General features: G+C 40.0%; 1 protein-coding gene and 1 pseudogene across 1 annotated transcript in view; one reads left to right on the top strand and one right to left on the bottom strand.

The window, feature by feature from the left end:
- Window positions 1-41: 41 nt before the first annotated feature.
- USP42 (ubiquitin specific peptidase 42) overlaps window positions 42-23,091 on the top strand; it is a 35,410-nt gene continuing 12,360 nt past the window's right edge. The window contains 9 exon segments of the mRNA XM_011363850.2: window positions 42-3,396; window positions 5,427-5,627; window positions 16,488-16,598; window positions 18,175-18,277; window positions 19,129-19,196; window positions 20,022-20,092; window positions 20,935-21,017; window positions 21,972-22,083; window positions 22,889-23,038. Of these exon segments, the coding sequence (XP_011362152.1) occupies window positions 3,156-3,396; window positions 5,427-5,627; window positions 16,488-16,598; window positions 18,175-18,277; window positions 19,129-19,196; window positions 20,022-20,092; window positions 20,935-21,017; window positions 21,972-22,083; window positions 22,889-23,038 (1,140 nt within the window). The 5' untranslated portion in view covers window positions 42-3,155.
- On the bottom strand, window positions 9,608-9,726 carry LOC111742291 (annotated as a pseudogene).

Here is a 23,091-nt window from a genome sequence, read left to right as displayed (position 1 = left end):
GGGGGAGGACCGGAGGAGTTTGATTCCAGAGGTCTGAAATGAAAATTTGACGGAACAGAAGTTTTACGATCTGGGGACTTTAACCTCGTTATAATGAATGCAGTCGAGATTACTTTTGTCGAGAAGCTCTTTTATATGCAGGAAGGCCTTAGGGCTTACTTGTTTATGGGAGAACACGTTGGTTATTGAAAGCGAATACACTAAAATAACAGTAAAACCGGTTGAAAAACTAGTTAACGCCTCTTTTTCAAGGTAACGACAGTATTATATAGGTTCTCATACATTTTTGTGGAGACTCAGAAAATTTTTTAAGAGTTGTAAATTTTAAACATAATTTCACTCTTTCGACTGTATTCATTCAAAGTGCATAGGGGGCATGAATAATCAGTTTCACTTATTTGTTTTTATTTGAGATCAAGTTTCACTTTCTTTTCTATGACATTGGATCAAGTCCGCGATGTTTGGTTTGTAAAGGTTTAAGGCTTAGTTGTTGGGACGACTTAAAAAATAATTAAGATCAAGGTTTTGTCATCTTAAAGCTTGTGCAAGAACATAGATTACATTGTTTACGAAGAAGAATGGAAGAGTTTCTTTTTACATGTATTGATATCATTACCTCAGTGTATGTGGAGTGCCACAATAGCATATACTTATTCTTTTAAAAATAAAGAATAACGTAGTTTGCCATTTGGTAGAAATACCATATAAGGGACTGAGAATTTTAAGACTTTTGAATCAAAGATTGTATGTACAGCAAAGGAGACACTCGTGAAGCCAGTTCGGTTCATTTCTCCACACTCATCCAGCCTTGATTCATGTAGTCCTAAGTTTTTTACAACATGCTTTTGGAACTCTGTGTATCTATCACCAGAAGATGTTAAGAGAAATGTTAAACTTTTCACTGAAGTGGTTGCTTACAGGTCTGGAGATTTGTCACAGCAATGCTGAGAAAACCACGTGCGTCCTAGGTCCTGCAGGGCATTGCTTGGCTTCTAGAAAGGTTTTATCTCCATAGCAGTTGGAGCTTAGTTTGATGTCTCATGTCTTTAGGGTAAGAATTCTTTGGCTGAGTGTACAAATGAAGACAAATGGATGGATTTGATTTGTTTTCTCAAAATTATAATGCAGTGTGGTTATTGATGACAGTTGTATGCGTTCCGTAATATTTCTCATTTTCATTTAAGAGCCCCCCCCCTCCCAAAGCCAGTAAAATGGCTTTATTTGGTCATTTGTTAATGATTGTCTTAAAGGGATGTTTATCCCTGGGAAATCAATGTTTTTGCTATTTAATGCCATTGTAAATCAGGCTGGACGAACCTTATTACCGTTTTGGCTTTCTTTTCCTCCTTTCTCTTCCTCTTCTTCCTCCTCTTTTGTTTTCTTACTGTCTCCACAGTGTTTCATAACTTCTTTTGACTCTTTGATGAGGAAACTTTAAACTTTATTTTGGACAATACGGCTTAAGTTTTCTTCCTGAAGGAAGGTCCAGTATCTTACATTGACTTAAAATTTCAGTTCGGTTTTTATCTTATTAAGATCTAATGAACCTGTACTCTCCTGTTTCTACGAAGGATTCCAAAAAGTTGTACTTTCAGGGGGTGATAATCATGCCTTAATTAAAATTACAGCAAAATTTTGAAGCTTTTAAAAAAACCTTGTGAGCAGACACTGCATTGTAATGTTCATCGAGGTGGCATGTACATGAGTATTATACTTTTACTGTATTGAATATTTTCTCATACGGGTTTTAAACGCTATCCCTACTTTAGAGTTTTTAAGGATTAAATGAGATATTGTATAGAAATCACATAGTACAAACTGGTGCTAAACGCAAACACCGCTGACTGCCTATCTCCAGAATTCGTTCATTTGTTCACACATGTATGGAAAGCTTTCTGTATGCAAGGCCAGGGCTGCAAATGAGGACATGGTGGCGAGCACCAGGTACAGCTGCTCTGGAGTAGCAGCCGAGGCGCTGGGAGCCTATGGGAGAGGTGCTAATGCAGTCTTGGGGGACGAGGGTTGTCAAGGAGCGTCCCAGAGGAAATGAATTCTAAACTGGGAGGTGGAAGGATGGAGGAGAGTTAAGTCAAAAAGAGCACGCGCGGAGCCCAGAGAGAGCAGCTAGGATGGGCGGTGGGGAGTTTGCAGAGGTTCCTAGGCCAGGCAATGCCAAGTCTAGGTATTCAAGTGGTGCCGGGGGCTATCGGGGCTTGCCTGGAAGGTTACCTAGGAAGTAGTGACATGCCGGATTTGGTAGCCGCTGGGCAATTTGGGGAACATTCCTAAAAGCAGTCTATTGACTAGGTTGGTATAGCCAGAAGGAACCCTAGCCCGGAGTGTTGGACCTGGTGTCTAGTCCCAGTTGCCGACTAGTTTGGGTTATAGTTGCTCCGTTTTATAAACCCTGTGGATTCTGTCTAATCTTTCATAGGTCCATTATGAAAAGTGAGTTAATGCATGTCCAGTGATTAACACAATGCCCAGCACAGAGAAGATGCTCAATTAGGGGTAGCTCTAAGATTTTAAAGAGAAAATTATAATTAGGTACTATTATAACATGTATGTGTGTTCAAGTTTGATCTCAGTAATGTTATGGGCTTTGTTTAAAAAGTTATATATTAACACATAAATGAGCCTCTTCAAAAAAAAATGGGCTTCTAAGGTGAGACTTCTTATATTTTTAAAAATGTATTTTAATGTTTTTTTAACTTTACGATCAAAATTAAAGCTAAAATTTCTCTTCGTGTAGTTGAGCCTGAGTCCAATGTATTAGTGTATTTCACATTCTAATTTTAAACAATAGAGAGAAAAATATATAGGTACTTAGTAAATGTATGGAATTGGAAATTGAGGTACCTGATTATAAACTAAAATATCAGACTTTTAAGAGGCATGGAATAGAATGACAAGATATACTCAAATATTTCATTGAAGACTTTATAATTAAAAATTGTTGATATGTTCAGATTAGCATAACGCCGTGTCACAAGGAAATTATAACAAAAAGATACTGTTGCTTTTATATGTGGGTAATTTGTTTGAAAATAATTAAAAATGACTAGAGTAACTTTTCGACATCTGGTAGACTAAGTAGATTACTTTTCTGATCTTATGAAACAATGTATGCTTTTCGTCTCTTGCAGAGTTGAACAATGACCATAGTTGACAAAGCTTCTGAATCTTCTGACCCATCAACCTATCAGAATCAGCCTGGCAGTTCTGAGGCAGTCTCACCTGGAGACATGGATGCAGGTTCTGCCAGCTGGGGTGCTGTGTCTTCGTTAAATGATGTTTCAAATCATACACTTTCTTTAGGACCAGTACCTGGTGCTGTAGTTTATTCAAGTTCATCCGTACCTGATAAATCAAAGCCATCACCACAAAAGGATCAAGGTACTTTTTAAAAGACAGAATCCCTCCAAGAAACTCTGTAAATGCTGTCAGTGGGTTGGTAGTTTCTTAGAGGGGCTTATTTGCAAGATCCGTTGCCACTGTGTGGCCAGCAGAGTTACATTATGACAGGCTTCATTTTCCTCTGCTGCTCGTTCATGATTAACATTTGTATTGTAACAGGGCAGATTATTTTTAGTTACTATGGTATTTGTAATTTCCTTTATTTCTGAGTTTTTGAAGGATAAACTTTATCTTGGTGAGAATTGAGATGGGCAAGCATTTTGTTAACTTGTCAGTTAACTGTTGTACCCTATTAAATAGATGTCTGTCCCTTAAAATTTAAAGATGTTTTTAAAAATACTGTGGGTTTTTTTTATTTGTTTGTTTTTTTGTTTTTGCCAGTTACAATGGTGTGTAGTAAAGCTGGTTGAAAGAGAACAGTTAATGTAAATGTTACATTCTAGTTACATTCTAGAGACCCTGTAAGTATGGTTACATTTGTTACAACTCAGCCAGTTGAATAAGACATTGACATTGTAGTTGGTACTTCTAAGACTTGGGTTTGGAAGCTTTGAACTGCAAAGAAAATAGGTTAGTTCCTGCAGAGAATGTTGGCTTAGGGTAATTAGGCTCTTATGTTGTTTGGGGTCCTCTTGGTAAATGTGGTGGCGTGGTATGGGGGTGAGCGGTGTGATTTGATGATGTTTTGGGTGGGAAAAACGTTACACCACAGAACAAACAGTTTGATTGAATGTTACATAGAGGTTTAAAGTTTAAAGACCTTCACCACAGAGACTTGGAGACTTGGCTACAGAACATCTCCTCACAGACTCCAGCCTGCCCGCTCCTCGCTCTCCCTCAGGACTTAGCTCACGTCACCCCACCTTGCCCTTTTGAGGGCCCTTGTTCTACTCTCTACACACTCCTTTCTCGTATCTAATTTTGCTCTAGATTCCCCGCCAGGCTGAAGCCTACCTTTGCGTACTTCAGTCCTCATTAAGAGGCATCTCCGTCTTCAATAGCGCCAAGGAACTGGCAAACTTTTGAAAAAGTGGTCTTGCTGTCGATGATTTTGAGCTTTCCTAAATAAATTAGTTGTTTTTGAGCTCCACCTGAGTTCTAGAATACTTGTCATTAGCAATCTGTTTATAAGTCTTAGAAATAGAGAAGAACCTTTTTTTAGACCATGTGTAGTATACTTACAAGTATGTACAGCGGTGCCCAACAGCCTGAGTTCAGAAACCTGTTTCCTTACTCGTAGAATGGGGATGACATCACTACCAACTCTGACAGACAGTGAGGGCTCAATAAATGGGAAGATGGTCAGGATAGCAGTGACTGACGGTGGCGGTACCGAATATAGGCATCCACAGTAAATGTTATAGAGACTCCCCTTATCATGCACTGTCTGTTGATTGTGTTATTTTTAGTTCTTTTTTAATTGAAAAAAATTAAATAGATGTAAAAGAAATTATAGTGAACATTTATGTACCCATCAGTCAGCTTTGACATTTATCAACTCACGGACAATTATTCCACCACCCACTTTTCCTCTCCCCCTCCCCATCACTTTACAGCAAATCCAAGACTTCATATTTCATCTATAAATATTTTAGTGCATATATCTAAATAATTCTTTCTAAAAATTAAAACATCTTTATATTAAAAATCCAGTCAGTGTTCTAATTTCCCTAGTCGTCATGTAATTATTTTTAACAGTTGGCTTTTGAAATCAACCTCCAAACAGAGTCTACCGTTTGCATCTGGGGGGTGTCTTGTAAGTTTCTTTTACTCTGTAACATCACCCCCCATCATTGTCCTTGCTGTTTATTTACTGAAGAAACCAAATTATTTAGAGTTTCCCACATTCTGAGTTGTCTTTAAGGAGATCCCTTTCTCCCCTGTATTTCTGGTTAGCTGGTAATAAGATTTAGAATCTGGATCGCATTCAGATTTGATGTGTTGCAATTCATTTCGCTTCACCAGCATGCAAAGCTTTGTTTTTAAATATTTGTCGTCTGTTTTTCTAGCCCTAGGTGATGGCATCACTCCTCCACAAAAAGTTCTTTTCCCATCTGAGAAGATTTGTCTGAAGTGGCAGCAAACCCATAGAGTCGGAGCTGGGCTCCAGAATTTGGGCAACACCTGTTTTGCCAACGCAGCATTACAGTGTCTTACTTACACGCCACCTCTCGCCAATTACATGCTGTCTCACGAACACTCCAAGACATGTAAGTGTTCCGTGTCGTTTCGTGCCCAGTGTTGTGGTACACTAACCTACTTTCATTTTTTTTCTCCAAAATGAAAGTGAGGAATTAAGTCAAGACTTCTGCGATTACTAAGAAGTTGGTTTATTCTTTTAAAAGCCGTGGAGGAAGACTTAAGGTTTGTATTCAGGTTGCATAAAAAGCATTTTGCACCTAATTTGATCCGTGAAGCTACTTAAAAAAGAAATATTTTATCAGCATTTGGAATTCTGAACCCCACCCCTGGTGGCTTTCTACACTTGCTTAAAAATGCGACATGAATGTCTGTCACCGACAGCTTGGGACAGACAGGGTTAAGAACCCCTGCCTCGCAGGCATCCCCACCTGGTGTTGTAAGGCTTGATTCATTGACAGGCTCGGCAGCCTGGTGGAGAGGAACCTCTGGGTCGTGCCCCCAGCCTCCTGGAAAGTCACACAAGGCTTTCCCTTTAGCGTGCGAGAGCTCAGTAGAGCTCAGTTTTCAACCTTACGGGCAGGAAATCAGTTAAAACATATTATGGTCTTTAATTAGGTGAGAGCCAGCTCAGCGGTTGACGAGTGAAATTCAGAATTTGGAACATATCGTTTTTTGAGGTTTTGACCTACATGTGTTGTAAATATCCTTCACCCTTTATAAATGAAATCTCCCTGTTCTTTGATCTACATTAATGCTCAGATTTGAGTGTGTTATGTTCAGGTGCTATTTGTTAATTATCTGGGTGGAAAAAAGCCCCTTGGTTTCTTTTTGAATAGTTCTTTACTTAGTGGAGAATTTAAATTGGTTCTTTTAAAATGGTATTTTTCCCCCCAAAAGAGCAAAATAATGCTTATAAAGGATTTGGAAAGTACAGAAAAATTTAAAGAAACCAAAGGAAAATCACCTAGAATCTCACTGCCTGGAGGTGTTTGTTATGCCAAGGGGTTTTAGATTACAGCATAACGTTCTGTTGGCCCTCATTTCCTCCCTTTCTAAGTCCATAATTCATTCCCCACAGACGGCTTTCCTCTCACTTTTGTGCTTAATGAAAGTAGGGTGTGGATGAGAACCCAGCCCTGGCACCTGGCAGCGGGGGAGAGGGAGCTACCAGTGTCCGGAATTAGGCGCCTGTCTTTCATGCTATTGGCAGTTTTCTCTCTCTCTCTATTCTCCCAGCTTTATTGAGGTATAATTGATATGCAATAAGTTGCACATTTCAAATATGCATTTTGACGTTTGTGTACACCCGTGAAACTATCCCCCGAGCCGAGATGGCGAACCTGTTCGTCACCCCCTCACAGCTTCCCAGTGCTCCTTCCAAGTCACCCGCTTCTACCCCCTCCCACCCCTCGTCGCTCCACCCCCGGCCACCACTGATATGCTCTCTGCTGCTGCAGATTAGGTCGTGTTTTCTAGACTGTCCTGTGAGTGGAAATACACACAGTATACTTACATCGCCTGGCTTCTTTCGCTCAGCACAGATATTTCCGCGTTGCTTCATGCGGCCACACGTGTCAGTGGCCACGATCATTGCCGAGTAGCGTCCTCTGTATGGCTGTCTGTCTGTTTCTCCATTCACCTGTCGGTGGGCATTTGGGCCTTTCCCGTTTTGGACTCATCGAGTTCCTGTGAACATTTGTAAACACGTCTTCATAAGGATGTTTTCATTTCTCTTGGGTAAATATCTAGGAATGGAATGGCTTGGTCCTACGGCGCTGGCGCGCGTGTGCTTAACTTTAAGACACTTGCGAACCATTTCCCAAAGGGATCGCTCTATTTTACATTTCCGCCATCGGCGGACTGAGTTCCATTTGCTCCGTATTCCACCTGGTCCTGGGAGCGGTGAGTCTTTCCGATTTTTGCCATTCGAGTAGGTATGTGGCGTGCAGTGCCTTCTGCGGGTTTAGTTTGCACTGCCTTAATGAATGGCGATGTCGACCATCTCTCTATGTGGTCATTTATCATGCGTGTATTTGCTTTGCTGAAGTGCCCGTTCATCTCTTTTGCTCGATTTATAACTGGGTCTTTTATAAATTGCATTTTGAGAGTTCTTTATATTATCTGGATAGAAGTCCTTTATCAGATATGTAATTCGCAAATATTATCTCCCAGTCTGGAGAGAATGTTCTCTTCACACTGCCTTTTGAAGAAATCTGCCTGCCCAGAGGTCACAAAGATTTTATCTATATTTTCTTCTAGAGATTTTCTAGTTTTAGCTTTTATATGTAGGTCAGTTATCCATTTCGAGTTAATTTTTGCTTAGGGTGTGAAGAATGGATCGAAGTTCATGGTTTTCAATATGGAGGTCCAGTTGTTCCAGCACTATTTGTTCAAAAGTTAGTCCTTTTTTCACTCAGTTGTCTTGTCACCTTTGTCAAAAATCAATTGTATACATTTGGATCTATTCTGGACTCTTTTCTGTTACATCGATCCACTGTTTATCTTGATACCATAACATAGTGTCTTGATTACTATATATTTAAAAGTTTTGAAGTCAGATAAGTCCTCCAACTTTGTTCTTTTTTATTTTTCCCTCAGGACTTTATATATTATAGTTTTAGTTTTTATTTTTCAATTATTTATTCTTTTTCAAAGTTGTTTTGGCTGTTCTTATTCCTTTGCATTTCCAAATGAATTTCAGAATCAACTTATCAGTTTCTACAGAAAAGCTTCCTGGGATTTTGATTAGTATTGTGTTGAATCTATAAATCAATTTGCGATAAATTGATATCTAAACAATATTGTGTTCTGACCCACAAACAAGCTTTACCTCTCCATTTATTTAGGTGACCTTTAATTTTTCTTAGCAATGTTGTGTAGTTTTCAGTGTACAAATATAATATGCATGTTTTTTATCAGATTTATCCCTAAGTATTTCATTTTTTGAAAGCTCTTATAAATGGTACTATTTTCTGAATTTCAGTTTTTGATTGTGTATTGCTAGAACATAGACATGAAGTTGACTTTTGGATATTGATCTTATATATTCCGCAGCCTTGCTAAACTCACTCATTTATTCTAGTAGCGTTGTTGTTGTTTAAGATTCCTTAAGATTTTATATAGAGACAATCATGCGAATAAGGAAAATTTTACCTCTTCGTTTCCAGACCGCATGCTCTTTATTTCTTTTTCGTCCCGTATTGCGCTAGCTGGAACCTTCATCGCGGTGTCTGACAGATGCGGGCAGAGTAGGCATCCGTGTCTCTCTCTTGATCTTCGGGGAAAAGCATTAAGTTTTTCACTTTTAAGTGTGATATTAGCTGTCGATTTTTATGGATGCCCTTCACCACGTTCAGTGTTAGCTTGAATGTAAGCCAAACTTGCATTCTTGAGACAGCCCCACTTGATCATGTATCATTGGATTTACTAAAACTTTTTAAAGTTTCTGTTCGTGAGAGATATCAGTCTATAGCTTCTTTACCTAGAGTGCCTTTGTCTGGCTTTAGCATCAGAGTAGTGGTGGCGTCATGACTTTGTTTAATTCTCTTCCGTTTCCTGGAAGAGTGTGTGTAGAATTGGTATTATTTCTTCCTTAAATGTTTGGTAAATTCCATGAGTGAAACCTTTCGGGCCTTTGAGTTTCTCATAGGTAGTTTTCCTTTGCTACATATTTAACGTCTTTAATAGATATAGGCCTATTCAGGTTATCTATATTTTTTATCAGGGGCCTTTGGTAGTTTGTGTCTCTAAAGGAATTTTTCTTAGTTGAATGAATGTACGGACATAAAATTGTTCATAATGTTTTCTTATTTAATTTTTATAGGCTCTGTTGTGATTTTCTTTCTCTTTTCTGATGTTAATTTGGCCCTCCTCTCTTTTTTCCCCTGACTAGAGTTTTATTCATCTTAATTGCTCTTCTCAGAGAACTAGCTCTTGGTTTCATTGTTATTTCGTTTTCTGTTTCATTGATGTTTGTTTCTATTCTTTTTATTCCCTTTCTCCTGCTTGCTTTTATTCATTCGTTCATTCATTCATTTATTTATTTTATTGCCTACAGGGCCTGGTCTTTCTAGATGGTCTCCCATCCAAGTACTAACCAGGTCCGACCTTGCTTAGCTTCTGAGATCAGACAAGATCAGGCACGTTCAGGGCGGCATGGCCGTAGACTCCTGTGCTTACTTTAGATCTGATGTACTCTGTTTTAGTTTCTTAAAGTGGAATCTCAGGTCATTTGATGTGAGATCTTTCATCTTTTCAATATAAGTGTTTAGTGCTATAAATTTCCCTTTAAATTCTGCTTTCGCTGCATCCCAAACATTTTGATATGTCATATATTAACTTTTATTCAGTTCAAAATAATTTCCAATTGCCTTTTGATTATTTAGAAGTGTGTTGTGTAGTTGCCAAATGCTCGGGGACTTTTTAGACATTGTCTTGATTGATTTCTAGTTAATTCCATTGTGGTCAGAGAGTATATATATATATATTTTTTTTTTTGTTTTTGAATCCTTTTAAACTTGAGTCTTGTTTTTTTGTACCAGAACGTGGTCTGGCTTGCTAAATGTTCCATGTGTACTTAATAAGGATGTTCGTCTGCTGTGTTTCTGTCTTTTATTTTGAGATGTACATCGCTTTTATTTCACGAGGTTATCGATATGATTGGATTTCCATTTACCATCTTGCTCTTGGTTTTCTATCTGCCCCGTTTATTCTTTGTTCCCTTTTTCATGTCATTTCCAAATATATTATCCCCATCTGAAGCTTATCTTTTCATTCTCCTAACGGGGTCTTTCACAGAACAAAAGTTCTTAATTTTGGTAAAGTCCAACTTTTTCTTTTATGGATTGTGCCTTTGGTGTCAAGTTTAAGATCTCTCTGCCTAGCCCTTGATGCTGAAAATTTTCTCATGTTCTTTTCTCTAAACGTTTTATATTTTTACACTTTACATTTAAGTCTGCGATCCATTTTAAGTTAATTTTTGTATACTGTGGGGTTTAGGTTGAGGTTCGTTTTTTTTATCTGACTGTCCATTTGCTCCAGCACCATTTGTTGAAAAGGCTATCTTCTTCCATTGAATTGCTTTTGTACTTTTGTAAAAAATCACTGGGCATATTTGTGTGGGATTGTGTCTGGGTTCCCCGTTCTGAACCACTGAGGTATGCATCTGTCCTTCCACACAGTCTTTATCACTGTAGCTGTGTAATAAGTCTCGATGGTGGATAGAGGGATTCCACCCACAGACTCTTTTTAAAAATCGTTTTAGCTATTTTAGTTCATCTTTCCATATAAACTACAGAATAATCTTGTCTGTATCTACAAAAAAAATCTCATTGGGACTTTGATGGGAATTGCATTAAACCTGCATCTCCGTTTGGGGGGAACGGGAGTCTCTGCAGTGCTGGTTGACATCTGCAGTCTGTGCACCTGGTGTGTGTCTGCATTTATTTACATCTTCTTTACTTTCTTTCACCAACATCCTATAGCTTTCTCATGTTTTGTCTTGTTTTGTTAGACTTACACCATATTCTTTTATTTTTCGAGGGATTATAAATGGTAGTGTATTTTAAATTTTTGTGCCTGCATGTGTATTTCTGGAATATAAAGATTTGTTTGATTTTTCTATGTTGATCTTAAATCCTGTGACCTTGCTGAACTGACTCACTAGTTCTAGACATTATTATTATTAAATTTTTTTTGTAGAGTCCTTGAATTTTTTTGCATGGTCATGTTATATGCAGATAGGGACATTTTTTCTTATTCCTTACTGATCTGTCTGCCTTTGATTTCCTTGTCTTGCCTTGTCTCGCTGGCTAGAACTACCATCCCTATGTTAAGAGAGAGAGCAGACCTCCTTGCCTGCTTTCTGATCTTAGGGGAACAGCTTTCAGTGTGATAATAATGGTGGGTTTTTGGTATATGCTCTTCTTTAAGTCAAGGAGGTTCCCCTCTGTTTCTGTTTTCCTGACTCCTTTTCATTGTGAATGAGTGTTGATTTTTGTCAAATGGTTTTTCTGTATCAAATTGATAGGATCATGTAATATTTCTTATTTAGCCAGTTAAATGTGGTGGATTATACTAGGAAAAGTTCCAGTCTTGAGTCATCTGTGCATTCCTGGAATAAACTCCATTTGGTCACGACGCTTAATTTTTTTTTTTTTTTGTATTTTGCTGATTTTTATTTGCTAATATTTTGTTAAGGATTTTTACATCTCTCTTCATGAGATATGGGTCTGTTATTTTCTATCTTTGTATTATCTTTGGTTTTGATATCAGGGTAATACTGGCTTTATAAAACGAATTTGGAATATGTTAATTCCTTTTCTATTTTTTGCAAGAGATTGTGTAGAATTGATGTAAATTCTTATTTAAACCTTGAGTAGAATTCATCAGTGAAACTATGTTGGCCTGCAGATGTCCTGTTTTAGAGTTTCTAAAGTACAAATTCAATTTCCTTAACAGGTATAGGGCTGTTCAAATTATGTATTTGATATTGGATGAGTTGTGGCAGTTTACTTTTTGAGGAATCGCTCCATTGTTGCTAAAGGCGTGTGTGTGAGGTTATGCACAGTGTCCCCTTGTTATCCTTCTGATGTCTGCAGGGTCTGCATTGCCATCCTTGGTTTTGTCCCTGATACTGGTAATCGCTATAAATTCCCCTCGCCAGCACTGCTTTAGCTGTATCTCCAAATTTTTGTTATGTTGTCTTTTCATTTTCGTTCTGTTCAGTGTATTTTTTTTTTCCCCTTGAAGCTTGCTCTTTGATCTCTGGATTATTTAGAAGTGTGTTACTTATTCCAGGTATTTATAGATTTTCCCATTATCTCTCACTGATTTCTAGTGTGATCCCTTGTGTCAGAGAACACACATGGTATGATTTCAGTTCTCTTACATTTTTTGAGATTCGTTTTGTGGCCCAGTATATACTGTCTGTCTTGGCATATGTTTCTGTGAGCGCTGGAAACAGATGTGTGTTCCCTGTTGGGTGGAGTGTTTTCTAAATGTTGATTAGATCTTATTGGCTAATGGTAATGTTGAGTTCTTCTATATCCTTGCTGATTTTCTCAGTGTTCAGTCATTTGTTGACAGGAAGATGTTGAGGTTTCTGACTCTAATTGTGGATTTTTCCATGTCTGTTTTCAGTTCGGTCAGAGTTTGATTCATGTATTTTACAGCTTTATTGATCGCTGTGTCTTTTCGATGGACTGATCCTTTACATGCTGTCCCTTTCTCGGGCAGCTGTCTTTGCTCTGAAGCAGATAAAGAAGTTACTTTATCTGCTTTAATGTGGCCGTCCCTGCTTTCTCTGGGTGAGTGTTTGCATGACACGTCATTTTGCATTCCTCTTCGTTCAGGCTACCTGTGTCATTGCACGTGAAGTGAGTTTCTTATAGACACCATGTAGTTGGTTCATGTTTTCAATCTACTTCCTTAATCTAGGTCTTTTTAATTGGCATATTTAGAACATTTACATTTAAGATAATTATTGCTATATTAGGACTTAAGTTTGCCATTTTCTATTTTGCTTTCTGTTTATTCTGTGTTTCTCTCTCTCTCCCTACCTTTCTTTAGGTTACTTGAACATTTTTTAGAATTCTAATTTGACTTATTTATGATGTTTTGAGTATATCTCTTTATATAATTTTTTTTTTGTGGTTGCTATAGGTTTGCATAACCTCACAGTCTACCGTGTTGTCATTTTACCAATTCAAGGGACATATAGAAGCCTTACCGTCCAAGTCCCTTTCCTCCCCCAGTTATCCTGTCATTAAGTGTTTTTTCTACATCCATTTACAGCCATGTCAGACAGCGTTGTAATTTGTTTCAACTGTCGCGTATTTAGAAAACTCAAGAGAGTAAAGCCTATTTATTGTTATTTGCTTATATTTTTGATGACCATGTTTTTTCTTTCTTCTTGATGGTCCATGGTTTCTTTTTTTAAAAAAATCATTTCTTTTTGTTTAGAGAACTTACTTTGGTCATTCTTTTAGGATAAACCTATGGCTGGCCAATTCTCTTAGTGTCGCTTCATCTGAGAATAGCTTGATTTCCCTTCATTCCCAAAGGACATTGTCACAGGGGCTTGGAATCTGGGCGACAGTCCTTTGCTTGCAGCACTTGAAAATTGCCGTGCGTCCCCCTTCCGCCTCCGCGGTTCTTGTTGTGACATCCACTCTCATTCCAGTGGTGGTTCTCCTGCTGGTAAGATGGTGTTTTCCTCTGCCTGTAGTTTTCAGAAGTTTAATGGTGTATGTTGGCATAGATTTCTTTGTTGTTGTTGTTGTTGTGGTTGTGGTTTCCTGTTTGGGGTTTGCTCAGCTTTTTAAATCTAGAGAAGAGTGTCTTCTGCCAAATCTGAGAAATTTTCAGCCTGCATTTCTTGTAGTGCTTTCTCAGCTCAGCCTTCTCCCCCGTCTCCTTCTGGGGCTCTGGGAACAGGTGTGTGAGATCTTTCGTTAGAGTCTCATAGGGCCCTGAGCCTCTCTTCATTTTCCCCCGGTCTGTTTCTCTCTGTCCCGATTAGGTCACCCCTCCTGTTCTGTCTCCGTGTTCGCTGGTTCTTTCCTGCGTTATCTCCAGGCTCCCACATGGTTTCCACCGACACTGCTGAGTGGTGGCGAAAGCCCTGATTCAGGCTGACACTTCCCGGGGGGCGAGACGGTGGGGGGACGTCCAGGCTCCTTGCTCAATGCTCACTGACACCGCGGGACGGGAGTGTGGTTCGTCATCACCCAGCGTGGTCGCAAGTCCCAGCCTCCAGTCTACTTTTGTAGCACCACCCCAGGGTGGGTCGGACCGGACGCCTCACTGCAGCCTGGCAGGTGGACGTGCAGGCCCCTCGCTGGCCCTCTGCTGGCATGGGGTGGCCGTGGGGCCGCAGGTTTTCTGTGGCGTTTGGCTGGAGTAGAGCGATCACGGTCTCAAAGTTTTCGGTCTTGCTGGGCCGCCCCTTTCCTGGTCTCTGGGGGAGACAGCAGGCTTTGGCTGGGCTTTGTCCTCTCCATGTTTGGTGTGTTCAGGTTGCAGGCTCTTCACCATCAAGCCTGGAATGCGTGAGGTTCAAGGAAAACCCAGGAAACTCGCCATCCTTCATTCCTCGGTCCTGAGGTTACGAGCTTGCGTTTTTCTCTCTGCCGTTCACAGCTTTTTCATGTTCATTTTATATACAGCGTCTGGGTGGTTTTTGTTGTACTTAGTGGGAAGACTAGAGAAAAGTACCTCAAGTCCATCTTCCCAGAAGTGGAACTCTCGTCTTTGTTTCTGAAAGATGTTTTCATGGTGTATAGAATTCTCTCTCAACTTTTTATTTAATACTTGAAAGATGTTACTACGTGTCTTCTGGCTTGCGTTGTTTCTAATGAAAAGTCTGTTGTCAGTTTTACATTTGTTCCTGTATACGTAATGTTTTTACTTCTAACTGCTTAAAAATTTTTCTTTCTATTATAGTTTTAAGTAATTCGACCGAGTGGTCTTTTGTGTACTTTTCTTCATGTTTCTTCTGTTTGGAGTTTATGAGATTCTTACATCTGTGGATTTACTGTTTCAAAGTTGTATAACTTTCAGTCATTTTTGATATCTATAATTCACATAAAGTTAACTTTTTTTTTTGGTATACAGTTCTATGAATTTTAACGCAGGTATAGATTCACATAACCACAAAACCATTTCATCACCCTAAAAACCCCCTTGTACTGTCCTTTTTTAGGCAGTCGTTTCTGGAAATATTCGTTCTGGCCCTTCACCTTCGGACTTCAGTTCCCTGCACCTTAGGGCCAAACTTACGCAGTCACACAGCTCACTGATACGCTTGTCTTTGTCGTCATCGTTATTTTAAGGTTTTTGTTTTCTCTTCGTATTTCATTATGGATAACCTGTGCTGCTGTTTCCAAATTCACTTCTCTTCTCTTGTGTCTAATCTGTTATTAATCCCTCCTGGTGTGTTTTTCATCTCAGAAATTCTACAGTTCATTTGTAAAGTAGATTTGGACCTATTACCACGTCGCTTCTTATCCCGCTCTTTTTCTACCTGCTGGAACGTATAAATATAACATATAACGTCTTTTTACATGCCCTTGTCTTTTGATTCTGTTATCTGTGTCATTTCTGGATCTGTTTCTGTTTATTTCTCCTAATTATTGGTCTGTCCTGCATTTTGCATGCCTCGTACTTTTTGTTTAGAATTTTATGTTGTTGGGTACCGGATTTTAAAAAATTATTTTTTAGCTTTATTCTGGGACACAGTTATATTAATTGGGAAATAGTTTGGTCCTTTTGAGACTTTTAAAGCTTTGTTTAAGACGGTGTTTCTCAGCCTCAGTACTACTGATCTTTGGGACCAGGTAATTCTCTGTCATGGGGAAGGCTGTCCTGTGCTTTGCAGGATGTGTAGCAGCACCCACGGCCTGTGCCCACTAGATGCCAGTAGCGCCACTCAATCACGAGCCGAGAATGGTTTTCATGCTTTTAACAAGTCACAAAAAAAAAAGAAAAACAACAGAGAGCATGTATGTGACCAACAAAGCCAGAGAGGGATTTCTGGTCCCTAGTCTGAGAGACATTCTTTTATCCTTCGAGACAAATAGTAGTGTAAGAAAAGTATTTTTCCAATACAGAGAGTCGTTAAGAACACAGGGTTTGAAATTAGAAAGACTATGATTTGATGATTGTGTGTCTGCTGCTTAACTGTCCGACCTTGGGCAACTTCTTAACTCTGAGCTTCGGTTTCCTTTCTTGTAAAATAGAGCCCGTATATGCTTATCGCTTAGGTTTTTGGAGAGTTACATGAAAACGAATAAAATATATAGTTCAGTGCATGACATAATTGCTCTTATTATTGCATTTCAAGAGTGTGTCCCTTCCTTGTAACGTCCCTCGATGTATATAGTGTCATATTTTACTAACTTGGAGGATTATCGTCTGTTACCTTTCAGGTCACGCGGAAGGATTTTGTATGATGTGTACAATGCAGGCGCATATCACCCAGGCACTCAGTAATCCTGGGGACGTCATTAAACCGATGTTTGTCATTAATGAGATGCGGCGTAAGTATCATCTATTATAGTTTATTTTAGTATTTGTTAGCTAATTTGTCTTAATGGCCTAATTGGTAAAAGACGAGCCTATTGTGTATTATTACAAACAAACGTTTTATCATACATGGGGATGTCTTTTATTAATAACAAATTTTTAATAAAACATTTACTATATAAACACATTTTAAAACCTTAAAGCAAAAGATGACAGTATAATAAAGAAGACAGTATTCAGTTTAATATAAGCAAATTTTTAAAAAAGTTAATTCATTTTGTTAAAATCACTGATAAGTTACAACGATTTTTCCCCCCAGATACTTGGATTGCTAGGCTGAGTAATACTAACACTAATAATACGAACGCCATGGGTTTCTTTAAGTGGCTTTGAATTAGTTTTAATTCAGTTTATGAATATTACAATATACATAGTGACAGTAATTGCCAAAATAAAGTTAATTATATTCTTAAAGAAAAATTTATACTCAGCTTAGCAAATTTGTAGATAAATTTACTTTTTCTATGTAATCTTTAAATTACTTTTCAATTTTTCTCCTGCATTGTAATGATCCTGACAGGTCGTATGAAATGTTCTTATGTACTTCCTGTGTGTTTTCTGCAACAAACTTTTACATTATCTTAATTAACTGAATTGGAATAAAAAATGCATACAAATAAAAACAACCTAACTCTTAGTCTGGTATCTACCTAGGTAATTATAGGGGTGGATAATTGCACATTAACAAACTGTAATCTTTTTGCCTAAAAAGCTGCTGAAGATTAAAGAGGTGTTTTCTTGGCCTTGGCATTATTGACAGGCCAAGTTTGCAGACAGTGCAAACTTTTTTTTTCCTAAATGTTTTTTTGAGCATCGTTGGATCCTGGCAAAATTTTAACTGAGGGTGATATTTTTCTTTTTGTTTAATTGTATATATATTATCAAGCATGATTAATATTTTTAAACCTAGTCTTTGAGAAAATGTCATTGCTGTGCGTTTGTGTATATACATCCATGACACACACACACACACACACACACGGTTGAATCATGAAATTGCCATTTTTGTAGATTGTAACTGGCAGAATATTGGCAGTTCATGATTTAAGCTAATAATGTTTTTATATATTCATACACATAAACTTCTAAAAATATTTTATCTTGTTTATACTTCTGATTTTTTTTCTGTAATTTTGTCTTGAATCTCTTTGGTCAATTAGACATAGGACTGAAATGTTACTATGCAACAGAACATAACGTGTAGGTAATCGAGGTAGACTGCAGACGGGTTCGGACATTGCCGTTTTCTGGGGAATCTCTTAGGGAGATCTCACACCGGATTTAAGGCGTGTGCACTAACATAACATTTGGACAAAGTTTCGAGACAACATAGCCAAAGTTGAATTTATCCCAGGGCAGTTTTATCGCTGAGGCTGCAGCATCACTGTCTGGGTGTGGTCCAGGCTGCTCCCTCGGAAATGGTGAGGCGGGGGAGGGGTTCCAACGCCCTCGCCATAAGCTAGAACTTGGGGGTTACAGCCCAGGCCCCCTTACGTGATGATAAAGCTTCGTCTTTACTTGGCTCCGCAGGGATAGCTCGGCACTTCCGTTTCGGAAACCAAGAAGATGCCCACGAGTTCCTCCAGTACACCGTGGACGCCATGCAGAAGGCCTGCTTGAACGGCAGCAACAAGTGAGTGCGGCGCCGGCACCGCGGCGGTGCGGAGCTCTGTGCTTGCTTCTCCTTCTGACTTTGCCCTGCCTCGTCCTCGGGTGACGCGCATTGCCTTAAAATGGCTAGAATTTTCAAAGGAATGCTGACTGGGACAATTTGGATCTGTTTTACAATAGCTGTCAGGAAATGAATGTCGGTCTCGCTGTCATTTCATTCCAGGCGACAGCCTCTCTGCAGATCCGATCTCACGGGCTCTCCTTTCTAGCTGCGCGGCATTTTCTCTGTGGCCCTCCAGCCTCCAAATCCTATATTTGTTCCCTGCGTCTTTCTCACTCTGGGCAGTTACCAGTTCCTGCAATTTCCCTCTTAAAGTCCAAAAGGAGACTCAAGAGGAAGATTGGAGGAACAGTTAGACAGCAGCCCTAAGCCACCCGCTGTCCCGTAAGCACGCCGCACACCTCCAGCCGTTCCCCGCCACCTGCCCGCGCGCCTGGCCGGGCTTCCGTCCTCTGGTCCTCTGGGTCGGGGTGGACCTTGGGACAGGGAGACGCTCTGTGTCGCCCCGCCCCCCAGCAGCCAGTCCTCACACTTCGCGTCACGATCCTATTCAGGGAGTCCTCCTCTCCCTCCTCCTCTTGCTTCGGGGCCAGGTTCTTGCCTTGGTTTCCCAGCCTCCACTCCGTCCCATTCTGCCTCTTGGCCTGCTTCTCCCGCCCTCCCTGCGTCCTGTTCTCTGGCTGCCACACGTAATGACCCAGGTCTCCTGCCTGGATCCATGTTCCTTTACAGACGTACATGCTCTCGAAATCCGGCCATGGCATCCGTCACTTCCGTAGAGCCCTTCTCTCATGTCACTGTCTGTTTTTCAGATTAGACAGACACACGCAGGCCACCACGCTCGTCTGTCAGATATTTGGAGGATACCTACGGTCTAGAGGTAAACTTTGGTTTAGAAATTGATAAAGTGGGAGGGGAGAGGAGGGAGGTAGACAGGGTAAAAGGAGTCAAATGTGTGGTGACATTAAAGAATTAAAAATAAATTTAAAAAAAAGTTGATAAATTGACGCGTATGGTTAACAAATGCAAACAGGAAGACAGGGCTAAGAGTGGGAAGCATCTTTCGTCCAGCCCAGAGTCCTTCCTATTCTCCCTTCTCAAAGACAGTCCCCACCCCCGTTTCTGGTATATCCTTCTGGTAGGTTCCGCTGCAGGAACAGACTGGCAGCACGCTAGATATGTCCCTTTCATTTTTCTCTTAACGTTAGAAGTCTCTGTACGTTTCAGTACGTAGAGGTCTAGCACAGTCTTTCGCCTGCAGTGGTGGTCCATTTATTTTAGTTTCCTATCAAGGGATACTCAGGTCATTTCTAATTTTTTAAATTACCATCTGTACTTCATTGAACATCCTTACACACGTGCTTTTATGTCCACGTAAAAGTGTGTATATAGGATAAGTTCTTAGTATTAGAATTTCTGCATCAAAGGGTGCGTGTATTTTAATTTGACATGGCCACATTGTCCTTCCAAGAGGTTATATCAGTTTACATTCCAACCAGCAGTGTATGTGGGCCAGATCCATGACACTTGGACTCACACTGTGTACTATTAAAACTTTTTGCCCAATCTGATAGCAGAAAAAAAAAAAATACTTTGTTTAAATTTTTTATTCTGAAATAGTATTTTTATGTTCTGTCATTTTAATAGTTGGGACTGCCAAAATGATTACACTTTGCTTATCCTTTGCATTTTGTTTTTATTCCAGTTAAATGTTTAAATTGCAAAGGTGTTTCAGATACTTTTGATCCATATCTTGACATAACGTTGGAGATAAAGGTAAGTGGGAACATTGCTGTGACGGTTAAATCAGTCATACCTTACATATTTATAGTTCATTTATAATTAAGTCCGTACTTGTTAGAGAATATGGATTCAGAAACTTAATAAGCTAAGACCTTATTCAGAGGTGATTAAGGTTTGTAGTACGCATCATAAAAAACTTAAAACACTTAATTTTTTTTTTATCCTTTGACTTTTCACTTAATCTTAATAAAACCAGATTCTGATGCCTGTGTCAGCCAGAGTAGATGGTGGTTATTTAGAAATTGCTTTGCTTTTTGTGTTTTCTAAATTCCTGTTTTTGTTCTTGAGCTTTGTTTTTCTGATTACAAACGTAATACACGCTTATGGTAAAAATAAGAAATGTGCTTGTGGTAAAAATGCAAGACCCGTAGCTCTCTGTATAAGACCCCACCCCTCAAACGAGCTCTTCTCAACAGTTGGGCGTGAACTGTTCCGGAGTTGTTTATTTGCTGTTGATTAGAGTGGGCTGGTTCCTTTGATTCTGCTCGGCCCTGCGCGCGTGCGCGCCTCGGCCATTGGGTGCTGGTGCAGTGAGTGACCGCGCCACGGTCTGCACGTCAGAGTCTTTGCCGAGGTGTTCGGTTTGCTTCCGGTTTCGTGCTGTTGTAAATGATGCCGCAGCGAGCAACCTCTTTACATAGTTGTGTTTGCTTTAAGCTGCTCATTCTTTAATGGGAGGGAATCGTTGGCGTGCACACACATAACAGTGACCATCATAACAAAAGCTGTTTTTACGTGAAAACTCACCGTGAGTCTCGGTCCCTGTTTGCTGACACGTGGCAGTGAGTGTAACGTGGACGCTGCTGTCCCCGCAGGCCGCTCAGAGCGTCAACAAGGCGCTGGAGCAGTTCGTGAAGCCGGAGCAGCTGGACGGAGAGAACTCCTACAAGTGCAGCAAGTACGCGGGCCGGGCCGGGCCGGGGGTCTGGATGAGCCTCTAGATGCCCCTTAGACGCCACGTCATCTGGGGGGACACTGGCGGCTCTACCTGTTGACGCTGCCGGGAGGCGCACCTTGGGGCACTGGGGATACACGAGGCCTCGCTCCTGGGAGGGCAGAGGTCGGGTCACCTGGTGCAGTGCTCGGGGAGCCACATGGCAGGGCAGCTTGGGCACCGTGTCTGTGCCCCTGCCGAGCAGCAGCGTTCCCAGGACTCCCGTCACAGGGCGTGATGGAGGGAGTCCCCTCTCCCAGGCAGTTAGGGCGGCTGGTGTCTGCTCGAAAATGCTGATTTTGCTCATTCATGAGTATGTTTCCCCGCGGAGGCAAGGGGGCCCGATTTCAGGAAGCCCTGTTTCATATGGTCTAAGTGGATTTTCATTTTATAATCAGGCGATATTGGTAACTTACCATCAGAAGCTCATTTTGTGGGGAAGAAGGCCGAGCCATAGAGATGCTCTTTGTTTTAAACTGCAGGGAATTTCCTAATCATTACTTTTCTTTCTTTTGGATCCAGATGGGGCTTTGTTTCCATGGAATTATGCAAACCAAAAAATCTGTTAGTTTTTCAGTTTGATTTGAATCGGCAGAAACTTGTATCAGCCTGATTTTAAAATATCACTGACCTGTGTGGCTCGGTGTCTCAACCTGATTTTAAAATATCACTGACCTGCGTGGCTCAGTGTCTCAGAATTGTCTGGCTTCCTTTTCTCTTTTGTGCTAAGTAAACAGTTTCCCCTGTACTTTAAATTTTAATATTTTCACTGTTGGTTGAAAGAGGTTCTGTTTCTCATCTAGTATCCTTCTTTTGGAAACTTAATGTAGAATGTTTCAGAGAAATAATAAGGGAAAGACTATAATACAAAAAAATATTCATTAACCTTCTTAATCTTTTGTTCCTGTTTATTTCAAGGTGTAAAAAGATGGTTCCAGCCTCAAAGAGGTTCACTATACACAGATCCTCCAATGTTCTTACACTTTCTCTGAAACGTTTTGCAAATTTTACTGGAGGAAAAATTGCTAAGGTATGTCGATATTATTAATAACCTTTTATATCAAACCTTTCAGAGCTAAGTGTTAGTAGCTATTAAGGGGTATAAATGACCAAATTGATAAGTTCTGTTACCTGACTTTCTAAGTTCTTCCAGCACTTAGTAATGGGAAAAACTGTCAAAGTGTTGAGCCAGTAGCGTGTTCTGTGTATTTTCTATAGTCCTTAGGTGGTTAGACTTTCCGATAATAAAATCGGTACCTGTTGTCCACATCTGGGCTTTGTAGTCAGCGAAGGTACCGATTGTGCACAGGGAGAGCTTGCGTCATTTGGAATCCGAGGACGACGTCCCTGCCACGTCTCTCATCCAAGTTTATTTTCTCGTTTCATCTGTCCTCTGACTGGTCGCACATGGAACTTTCCCACTTTCTACTTTCCGAAGATTGAAAGGAGTTGGTCAAAAGTTATCATGTAGGAGAAATAATCCATTATTTAATGATTCGGGATGATTCAGGAAATAATCCCGAATCATTAAAAATAAGTGATGACTGAAGTCCAGAGTTGTCATTTTGTTACTGTCTCCTCTGATGTATTTGAAGAATTCACTTAATCCTCATTTGTTTAGAGGGAATGAAGAATACAGTAGGATTGTATTAAATACACTCTTAGATTCAGGTACGTCCAGGTTAATCATGTCTTTTGAAATAGGGTGCACCAAGTTAGTTTTCTGCTAGAACAGCATAGGGTACACTGTTCTGCAGGTGCCTAAATGCCCCACACCTGGCTATGTGGAATGCTCTGTCTTCAGAAATAATGTTTCTTTTCCTCTTTCCGTTTAGGATGTGAAATATCCTGAATATCTTGATATCCGACCATATATGTCTCAACCAAACGGAGAACCGATTATTTATGTTTTGTATGCAGTGCTGGTACACACTGGTTTTAATTGCCATGCTGGCCATTACTTCTGCTACATAAAAGTAAGCCGTGTGGATTTTGCTAAAAACTTTTCACAACACACTGTAAGATAGCAGGCATTCTT

The sequence above is a fragment of the Pteropus vampyrus genome, unplaced genomic scaffold (assembly GCF_000151845.1).
Source record: "Pteropus vampyrus isolate Shadow unplaced genomic scaffold, Pvam_2.0 Scaffold90, whole genome shotgun sequence".
Taxonomy (NCBI): Eukaryota; Metazoa; Chordata; class Mammalia; order Chiroptera; family Pteropodidae; genus Pteropus; species Pteropus vampyrus.
The sequence above is the reverse complement of the archived record's forward strand: the minus strand, read 5'-3'. Positions and strand labels throughout refer to the sequence as shown.